This window comes from Rhamphochromis sp. 'chilingali' (assembly GCF_963969265.1).
Source record: "Rhamphochromis sp. 'chilingali' genome assembly, chromosome: 17".
Classification (NCBI taxonomy): Eukaryota; Metazoa; Chordata; class Actinopteri; order Cichliformes; family Cichlidae; genus Rhamphochromis; species Rhamphochromis sp. 'chilingali'.
This window is the reverse complement of record NC_137944.1, coordinates 595,601-606,006: the sequence shown is the minus strand read 5'-3', so window position 1 is coordinate 606,006 and position 10,406 is coordinate 595,601. Positions and strand designations below refer to the sequence as shown.

The following is a 10,406-nucleotide window of genomic DNA, read 5'->3' as shown; positions in this document are numbered from 1 at the left end:
CTATGTCGGCACGCTAACAGTTGTGGCATGCTTCTTATCTTTGGCATGCTAATGCTAAGCTAATTATTAGCAACACAGAATTAATCAGTTTGGGACTGTTTTTATTTACAGAGTCTATAAACTCTGATTAAAGACATGAACGGCGACCATCAAAGGCTCTAATGTAACAGCTCCGGAATCTACCTACCTAAACTTTCCAGCCCAAAGTGTTAGGATGGTGTGGCGATTTCTAACACAACAACCAACAAAATGTAAAAAGAAATCAGTAAATATATTTACATGTATATTATTTGCATGTAAATATATATGTTAACGAAGACTAGTATTTGTTGTTGTTGTTTTTGGTATAAATAAAGCATTTCACGAGTGGAATTGTGTAATTTACGTTTTTCCATTTTAAAATTCTGACTGAAGGATGTTATTCTACGTCAGCCTAAAAGGCAATATCAACGTGCATTATTATTATTATTATTATTACTATTGTTATTATTATTACCAGTTTAGAAAAATCTCTCAGAACCCGATGACGCAAGCAGAGTGCGTGCGGCACGTGACGTCAGGGACCCGGAAGGAAGCTTGCTCCAGTGTTGTTATAGCAGCTCCGCAGGTAAAGAGACGAAAAAACCCTCTCTGCAGCCGCTGCTCTTTGTTTATTTGTTTTTGTTTGTGGTCTCTGAGTGTCGCCATCATGAATGTGACGCTCGCGGTGAAGCAGTACATCTCCAAGATGATCGAGATCAGCGGGCCCGGGATGAAGGTGCTGCTCATGGACAAGGAGACGGTGAGGACCGACCCAGGACTGTTAGCGGTGCTGGTGCTCAGCAGTGTTTACAGCAACGTTACTGTGTGTGTGTGTGTGTGTGTGTGTGTGTGTGTGTGTGTGTGTGTGTGTGTGTGTGTGTGTGTGTGTGTTCAGACCAGTATAGTGAGCGTGGTGTACACTCAGTCTGAGATCCTGCAGAAGGAGGTTTACCTGTTTGAGCGGATTGACTCTCAGAACAGGGATAACATGAAGCACCTTAAAGCCATCTGCTTCTTGCGGCCCACCAAGGTACAAACCGCCCTCTGAGTAACTCTGTGTGTGTCTGTGTGTGAGGTAACACCATCTGCAACTGTGTGTTTGTGTGCTTGCTGCAGGAGAATGTGGAGCACCTGATCCAGGAGCTGAGGAGGCCCAAGTACAGCGTCTACTTCATCTGTAAGTTTCCACAGTGACAGTTAGGGCTGGAGTGAGAGGAGAACAGGGTTGCTGGTTTGACACTTGTCGTCCTCGGACAGTTCAAACATAGTTCGGAAGCTAAGATACACAACTGAGTTTAGCTTTGCTGCAGAATCCTAGAGATCAGCGATCTTATCAGAAAATTTGTTATACACATTGAAGAGGGGCTGCTAAAAGCGAATCCTGCTGCTTTTAATGACGCCAGTCTGATTAAACAGGGTGACACTGTCATCAAATGTGAGGTATCTTTCACTTACAGCTGTGGACTTGTCAGCTGAACAGATATCAGAGACTTCTTCTCTGGAGTTTGGTTTGGGGCAGAAGTTTGTTTGTACCTGAAGTCCATCAACTGACTGCTGTGTGTGTGTGTGTGTGTGTGTGTGTGTGTGTGTGTGTGTGTGTGTGTGTGTGTGTGTGTGTGTGTGTGTGTGTGTGTGTGTTTCAGACTTTAGCAACGTGATCAGTAAGAGTGAGATCAAGGCCTTGGCTGAGGCTGATGAACAGGAAGTGGTGGCTGAAGTCCAGGTGAGTGTCAGGACCTCCGAGGAAGCGTGGGGGTTTAATATTTCTACATGATGTAAGATCTCTCTGTCAGTCATGGCGGCTCATTCTTAGCTGAACTTGACTCTGCCAAAATACGTCTTAACAACATTAATATAATAATATTAGTCCAGGGTCTTTTTCTGTCTTCACCTCCTTGTTGCAGAGAGAGGTCAGCTGATGCTGCAGGGTTAAATCTTTGTGTCATCTTCTCATTGTTTCAGTTTCATTAACCAGCATGAATCCTGTGAGCTCGACCGTTTGCTCCGTCGGGTTGTTCTTTTCAACTAATTATGAGGTTTGAGTCAAAGGAGCAACTGAGCGTGAGATCAGGAGCAGAAAAACAGCTGTTGGCGTTTCCATCTCATCAGTGAACGTAGTGATTTGGGTAACGGCGGCACGTTTGTGATTTTTAGGCTGGATCCAGTTAACCGTGATTCACGTCTGACATGTGGAAACCTTCAAGCTTTGGACAGATCATTATTTCACTGATTAAACATTTCCTCTAATAATACAACAAATACTTGTTTATAATCAGAGTTTAAGTTGACTAGAGCTGAAAGTGTTCCTCTGTGACGCCTTCATTTGATGACATCAGTAACATGTAGCCCAACATGCTACGGTTATGTATGTAATATGAAAGAATTCCTTGCTATTAACATCCAGCTTGGCCTGCATGACCATCAGTGCTACATCATCATTTCTCCAAGTGTCAGGTGAGATGCTGACAGTCACAAATGGAGGAGGAGCTTACTATGGCGGTTTGGTCGGGCCGAGCTGTTTGATCAAATTTAATTTTAAAGCAGACACAGAACAAAACTGTGCCGAGGTCTGAGAATTCATAGGATGTCCTGGCAAGCTGTCGTCCTGCCCGCGTGAGCATCACGAGGACAAACTCGGCGCCATGTTTGCTGTGAACACAGTTCTAACCCTTTACACACCTGAGTGACATCATCAAAACCAAAGTAGCAGAAGTATAGCTTACTGTGTGTGTGTGTGTGTGTGTGTGTGTGTCTGCATGTGTGTGTGTGTGTGTGTGTGTGTGTGTGTGTGTGTGCGTGTGTGTGTGTGCGCGTGTGTGTCTGCAGGAGTTCTACGGAGACTTCATCGCTGTGAATCCTCACCTGTTCTCTCTGAACCTGCAGGGAGTCACTCGGGTAAGAACCACATGGCCCTCAGCTGTCAGAGCTCCGCCCTAAAAAGCTCCACATGCTGCAATCACATCACCTGTGTGTGTTTTAGGGGCGGAGCTGGGAACCCTCTATGTTGGCACGCTGCACTCAGGGACTGACCTCCGTCCTGCTTGCTCTGAAGAAATGTCCGATGATCCGCTACCAGTTGTCCTCAGACATGTCCAAGCGGCTCGCGGAGAGCGTCAAGGTTTCCACAGCAACATCATCACACACGTCATCACACACTCACTGAAAAGTGCTTTTAATGCCACTACAGGTTATTTTAGCACCGAGTGTCCTGTTGGCTGGTCAAAGATGATGTCAGCTCTGTGCTGTAACCTGAGCACTTGGGTTTAAACACTTGAGCCTCAAGCTGTTAACACTTTTACTCAAGTAGTGCTCTGAAGAATAAAAGTACTACTCAGTATTTTATTTGTTTGTTGTCAGCAAATCATCACGAAGGAGTACGAGCTGTTTGACTTCAGGAAGACTGAAGTTCCTCCTCTGCTGCTTATCCTGGACCGCAGCGACGATGCCATCACGCCGTTGCTCAATCAGGTGACCGCTCGCTGTCCTCTGTGACATCATTTTGCACTTTTAATAATTCTGTCATCTTTCACACTGCATCCTCTGCAGCTCATTTGTCACTTTCATTTGATGGCTGTTGTGTGTACAAAATTAGCAAATCATAAATTCACTGGTTGTGTGTCTGTGTGAAGCGCGTGCGTGTTTACGAGCTTTCGCTGTGTTGCAGTGGACATACCAGGCGATGGTCCACGAGCTGCTTGGCCTCAACAACAACAGGATCGACCTGTCCAGAGTGCCCGGGATCAGCAAAGACCTGAGAGAGGTGGTCCTGTCAGCTGAGAATGACGAGTTCTACGCCAACGTGAGTCTCACACAGCAGCACATCTGCTCACATCTGTCAGCATCTGTGCTCAGCGTTAATAGGATTGAAACGAGTGACAGAAACAAGCTGCGCTCGTCATGTTGGTAGGTTTCTAGCAGACTTTAAAAATGTGATGTTTCAGCTGCCCCTTCAGTCCAGGTTACAATGGTAACTCTCAGAGCAGAAACGAGTCCTAACAGTCACTAACCTCGCTCTCTCGTCTCCTCGTTAGAACCTGTACCTGAACTTTGGAGAGATTGGCACCAATATAAAGAACCTGATGGAGGATTTCCAAAAGAAAAAGCCAAAAGGACAACAGAAGCTGGAGTCCATCTCAGACATGAAGGTCAGGCTCCAGCCAGGGCTCAGCTTGTTTACTGATACAAGTTTAAAGGTTTTACTACACGAACATCGACCCCAGCGCTGGAAATGTGAGTTCCTCTGCAGTCCAGAGGCTTCAGCAGGGAGTCAGTCCCCTTAGACTCCTGTGTTAAAATGCAGAAATAATCATGTTTACAGCCTGATACACAACTGGTTTAGATTAGATTAGATTAGATTAGATAGAACTTTATTAATCCCTCGGGTGGGTTCCTCTGGGAAATTCGATTTCCAAAAAAGCACAGCACCGACAGAAGTTACAGAGTTACAGAATATTTTATATATATATATATATATATGCTAATGTATATTGGCCTCTGTAGTTAATTTCCCTGTCATAGCAACTGCTGAAAAATGTTGGAATGCTCCCTCTGGATTGGAGGATGGAGGTCGCCACAAGCAAGAGAGTTGAAATGATGGGGAGGTGGAGCGTGAATCGGGCCAGCGAGTTGGTGTCAGCAGGAATGTGGGCGTTGTATCGGACTGTCGTGGTGAAGAGAGAGGTGGCCAAAGTTCTTGATTTACCAGTCCGCCTACATTCCAGCCCTCAGCTGTGGTCATGAAATCTGAAAGGCAGCTGAAATGAGGTTCCTGTGCAGGGTTGCTGAGCTCAGCCTTACAGATCGAGTAACTCAAACCTCCAGACGGAGTGGAGCCGCTTCTCTTGTGTGTTAAAAGGAGCCAGCTGAGGTGGTTTGGGTATCTGATTAGGATGCCTCCATGGCACCGTCCGTTGGAGGCGTTCTGGGCACAGGGAGGAGATCCCAGGGTAGACACAAAAACCCTTTGACTAGCCTCAGAAGGCCTCGTAGCTCCCAGGAGGGAAAGTGTAAGGCAGGGGGAGGATGTCTGTAAGAACCTGCTTACCCACCATGACTCTGCTTCAGAAGAGGATCTCCAAAAGTTGACTCTGTTCATCTGGACGTAGCGTTTTGTGGGAGAAATGTTTCGTCATCATCAGGTGACGTCTTCAGTCTCAGCTGACTGCAGGTTTCAATCTTATAAACAGGACATTTGCATAATGACTGAAACTAGCCCACTGAAGGAACAATGGGCTGGGAGGTCAGGTCCTTCATCGTAATTATGCAAATTCTCATGGCCACTGATCAAAGCCCTGATGGAAATCTCACAGTCTAAGAAGGCTAACCTGCCACTTTTCATATCCTCCCTGATTTATTTGATGAGTTAATGTGATCTGTGAAATGTGGTACGTCCTGAGATTGGATTTTCACCCAGGTGTCATCCACATACCTGAACCAATGGCTTGGTGGTGTTCCAGGGTAGGATAGCAAAGCCCTCTTTTCCACTTCTTCCATGTAAAAATTGGCCACGATGGGTGAAACTGGGGAGCCCATGGCACACCCATGTTTCTACCTGTAGAACTGACCCTTGTATGTGAAGTAGGTGGAATGAAGACACAGTTCAAACACACTTGGTGGATGCTGACGGTGATCCTGTTGCTGAGGTCATCCTGTAGTCTCTTATGAACTACCTCCAACGCTTCCATGACTGGGATGCAAGTGAAGAGAGATGTAACGTCGTACGAGACCAACAGTCAGCTGAGACTGAAGACGTCACCTGATGATCACGAAACGTTTCTCCCACAAACGCTACGTCCAGAACAGAATCAACTTTTGGAGATTTACTTACCTGGATGATTGAGCATCAAGACATTCAGAAGAGGATGGTTGGACGTAGAGCAGGGCGATATGGCCAAAAATATTTATCACGATATATATTTGAAAATTTGCGATAACGATATAACCGACGATATAATTGATGCGAGACAAAATACAACTCCACAACATTACTAGTGCAAAAAGACAACCTTCCATTTAATTTCACTTAAACAAGAAGCTGGTTTTTATGTACATTAAAGCTTTATAAAAATGTAACAGTGCAAATGCAAATTCCTTGCTGAAAGTTTAATCAAAAGGCATTTCCAGTAGAAATGGGCTGACATATCCTGAGCATAACCATGTATAATATCCACTGAAGTTAAAAAGAGGTGCTTTGCAACATTAAACTGCAGTGTGCAGTACGCATTTTCCGGACCATAAGGTGCACGGGATTATAAGGCACATTAAGCGAAACAAAGCAGTCAGATAAATCAAACTTTATTAAACTCATTCTTCTTGCTTCCTCCACTTCTGTACCATTGATTCATTAGTGTTGAATTCTCTGGCAGCTGCTCTGTTCCCATGTTGTTGCAGTATATTAATGACTAACCTCTTATTGTGGATGGATTATCTCAGTTCTCCTGACTGAAGTTTGGTCCGTTTACAGCATCCTGCCATGCGATTGCATTTGTCTCTAACCATCAGGAACCTTCACGTTAACTTTTATAAGTGGAAAAGTGTTAGTGTTCGTCCTCCAGCTTCACTGTTTATGTTATGCTAACATAGCTGTGTTGCTAGCGATCACGTAGCACATCATTATATACCAGCTAGCCCAACTTCAGTAACCCTACAAACGTCACTGCTGTTTAGTTTCCTGTCTTCATTTATGTTGGAAGTGATAGCAGAGCTGTACGTTTGATTTTTTTTCAGAAATCTCTCCGTCAGAACATGCTATATCATGCTTAGGTAACTAGTGAAACTAGCGAGCTAACTTCCGCTAGCTTCCTGCTAACTTCTAACTCCGTTAAATGTAATAACTTTTGTTTTCATGGATGCCTGGAAGTTAAACTTCATAGTTACACCTGGTAAAGCAGCAATGCTGATCGTTTTATTAAAGATGAAAGAATTTAGACAGTTTTTAACGCTCAGTGATGCTGCAGTGTTGTTTGACCTGAAGAATACGGAGTTTAGGACCCAGATTACTCCCAGATTTAAGAGCATCTTAGTCAGACAAATATGACAATAACGACGGCCGCTTGCATGTTCTGCAAAAAAATGTGCTTTGTCGTGTATCTGACGGACAAACACCAAACCAGTTCCACACCACTGAAGTTGCACCATTTTTACAAACCAATTCTGGTTCATCTGTTTCACTCAACAATCGGCCATGTGCGTATGAAAACAAAGGCCCTGCGCACGCGCGTTTTACTCCCATTCTATCGCGATATTTCATTTTCCTATCGTTGCCTAACATTATACCGGTATTACCGTGAACGGTATAATATGGCCCAGCCCTAGTTGGACGGATGAAATTGAATGGATAACAACCGTAAGGCTTAAAGATTGCGTTGTTGGGGCGTGGCCCAGAAACGTGCATTTCCTAACTTGTGATTTGGAGTCTCCTGTGTTTAAGACTTTTATTTGTACTCATCACCCAGTGAGTCGCTGAGGTTGATGTATTTAAAAAGTTATCCAGTCAGGGCCAACAGGGTGGATGAGATGTGACCCGAGGTCCCTAAATCTGGTTTTATGGACCACAGCTGTGTCCGTCTGTGCACGGAAGTCAGACAGCAGAGCAGTTTTCCCTCACCCGAGATGCGCTCCCTGCAGCCCTCCTGACTGCTGGTTGTTGGAATCAGATGACGTGAGCTGCTGGATGTTGATTGGCTGACAAATGGGCCGGAATAGAGCAGGGAGAGTTCCCTTGGAATGGGAGAACCGTCCCGCTTTAGCAGGATCACACTCCTCAGCCTCTATGCCAGGGTGATGGAGAGGAGAGCCCATCTGTTATTCAGGGGGAGCAATGTGCTTTTCATCCTGGTCAGGGAACGCTGGATGAGCTTATATGAGTGTCCGTTTTTCCTTCCCAACGTTGCCGAAGTGCTGCTCATGGGGGGTCATATGATTGTTGGGTTTTTCTCTCTATGTGATATTGTAGGGTCTACTTTACAGTATAAAGTGCCCTGAGGCGACTGTTGTTTTTGTAATTTGACGCTTTATAAATAAAATATAATTAAACTGAATGTTGGGCGTGTCCCTGGGAAGAGGGCTCAGGCCAGACCCAGGAAGGCCTGGGCTTCTGTGCTCAAACTGCTGGACCTGGAGCAGAAAATGGATGGAAGGAAAACTTTTACATGTATTTTTTCTTGTATTTGTGGAATGTTTGAATGTTTTAATTATGTGATGCTTTGTATAAAATGTTGATGATTTGTGTCCTTTGTCACCCACTGTAGGCATTTGTAGATAACTACCCCCAGTTTAAGAAGATGTCGGGGACCGTGTCCAAACATGTGACGGTGGTGGGCGAGCTGTCCCGACTAGTGTCGGAGCGGCAGCTGATGGAGGTGTCGGAGGTGGAGCAGGAGTTGGCCTGTCAGAATGACCACTCGAGCGCTCAGCAGGTAAATGTCAGCTGTTCCGTCCTCCTGAGCTTCACGGGTTTTTTTGAATGTGTCATAAATGAAGGTCATTCTGGATGCGTTGTGTTGACTTCCTGTCTTCCTTTCCTGCTTGTTTGGGCCATAACACAACATCTTCTTTCAGAATGTGCGGCGACTGCTGCAAAATCCACGCGTGTCTGAGCTGGACGCCGTGCGCCTCGTCATGCTCTACGCTCTGAGGTACGAGCGCCACAGCAGCAGCATCCTGTCATCTCTGATGGACGAGCTGAGCAGAAGAGGAGTGTCTGAGCGTCACCGCAGGGTAACAGACAGCTCTCCAAACGCTCGTGCTAGGATAAAGGCTCGTACTTGACAAAGCTTCGGTCTGCAGAGGGGCGTTAGACAGGCCTGTCTGCTTTCTCCCTCACTTCCTGTCATTTTTATCGAGCCACTAGTGGCAGCAATCTGACCAAACGTGGATGTTAAAGGAGTTCATTATGCTGACGATGTGTTTCCTTAGGAACTCACGAACCTCAATATAAAGACGATCACACTTATAGATAAGTTCTCATCCATGTCAGATGTTCTGTCTCTGAGTTGTAAATACCACCAGCAGTCAGGTAACATCGGATATCCAGGTATAAATGTTTCCACCAGGCTCTCAGACCTGGTTGATCATAGAACAAGCATTATGTGTTAAAGCAAAAATCTCTCCTCTGCCCTTCATAAGCTCCAGTATTAAGCATCATAACTGCTTTAAAAGCCATAAACACCCGCTGACCGCCTGGTAGGTGCTTACTTATCCCAGGTAAACTAACAGCCATTGGGAACAATCAGATCATTGTGGCATGAAAAGGGATAAAAAATACAAGATGTTTATTTCATTTAAAGAAGTTGTAAATTTCTAGAATATCAGCAGCTGCAACCGATAATACAGGAAAACTTTAACTACAATCAGCTGAATGGAGAAATACCTACTTGGGGAACAAAATGTTGAAATGTCTGTGCCCCCCGAGGGTTAACAACAATGTCTAAGCTATTTTTTGAAATTGATGAGCCAGTTTTCCTCCCAACTGTAACATAGGAGCAAAATCTTTCCATCAATCCAGATCCAAACATCTGGACACGAATATGCTGAAACGTCTTCACAATGACACGTCTGACTGCTTCCCTCGGGGGCGGAGAGTAGGTGTGTAGGTGGGGGGGGCCTGGGTGCTCGCACACACACACACACCGTCATACAACACATAACTCGCACACAGGATGTTGGGCCATTCACACGGCTTTCGTGGCTGTACTGCGCAGTAGCTCTCCCCTCCTTTTTAATTGAACTGGGACTACTGGGGGGTCCACAGCTCGACTAACACGTCCAGTGTTGCTATTTTCACAGCTGTTACAATTAGGGATGGGTATCGTTTAGGTTTTATCCGATACCGGTGCCAAATAGGTACTTTTGAAACGGTGCCGGTGCTTAAACGGTGCTCGAACCGGTGCTTAAAGAATGGAGAACACAAAATTGGTCCAAAAACCTCTCATGTTCAGCTGTTTTTTGTAAAAAGATAACAATGTTAGCCTTTTCTGCAGCTATGGGGCATATATGGTATCACTCTTGGCTGGAAGCAGTGCTTAAACAATGGAAAAAACACAAACTTTGTCCAAAAACCTCTCATGTTTAACTGTTTTCCACTTTTTCTTTGGTCATTTTAGCCTTTTTGTCCAGGGTGAAGGGAGTATCTGCCATCAAACAAGAAGACAGCCGCATGTAGCTATGATGATGTTTGCTAGTTCACCTACTCAACGTAAATTACACTCGAACAACATTAAGCGACTCACGCAGAGAAGAACGGCTTCTGCTGCCATCATCATCCCTGCTACACTGGCAGGGCTAGGGGCCAGGACTCTATTCTTCGGGTTTTTGGGGGATGTTGCTCCGGGTCCGATAACTGGCAACCCACCCAACGTGCACAGTGTGAGGTCTCGCAGCAAGCT

General features: G+C 45.2%; 1 protein-coding gene across 2 annotated transcripts in view; it reads left to right on the top strand.

Moving 5' to 3' along the window:
- The first annotated feature begins 116 nt into the window (after positions 1 to 116).
- vps45 (vacuolar protein sorting 45 homolog) overlaps positions 117 to 10,406 on the top strand; it is a 16,585-nt gene continuing 6,295 nt past the window's right edge. Inside the window, exons 1-12 of one of the 2 annotated variants that reach the window (XM_080863554.1) lie at positions 117 to 251; positions 500 to 781; positions 917 to 1,051; positions 1,138 to 1,198; positions 1,665 to 1,744; positions 2,848 to 2,916; positions 3,002 to 3,139; positions 3,379 to 3,489; positions 3,686 to 3,820; positions 4,053 to 4,166; positions 8,271 to 8,438; positions 8,581 to 8,739. In XM_080863554.1, coding sequence (XP_080719680.1) covers positions 524 to 781; positions 917 to 1,051; positions 1,138 to 1,198; positions 1,665 to 1,744; positions 2,848 to 2,916; positions 3,002 to 3,139; positions 3,379 to 3,489; positions 3,686 to 3,820; positions 4,053 to 4,166; positions 8,271 to 8,438; positions 8,581 to 8,739 — 1,428 coding nt within the window. In that variant the 5' untranslated portion in view covers positions 117 to 251; positions 500 to 523. Of the gene's footprint in view, positions 252 to 271; positions 782 to 916; positions 1,052 to 1,137; positions 1,199 to 1,664; positions 1,745 to 2,847; positions 2,917 to 3,001; positions 3,140 to 3,378; positions 3,490 to 3,685; positions 3,821 to 4,052; positions 4,167 to 8,270; positions 8,439 to 8,580; positions 8,740 to 10,406 lie in introns of those variants that run through there. The other variant, XM_080863553.1, reaches the window with a different exon arrangement.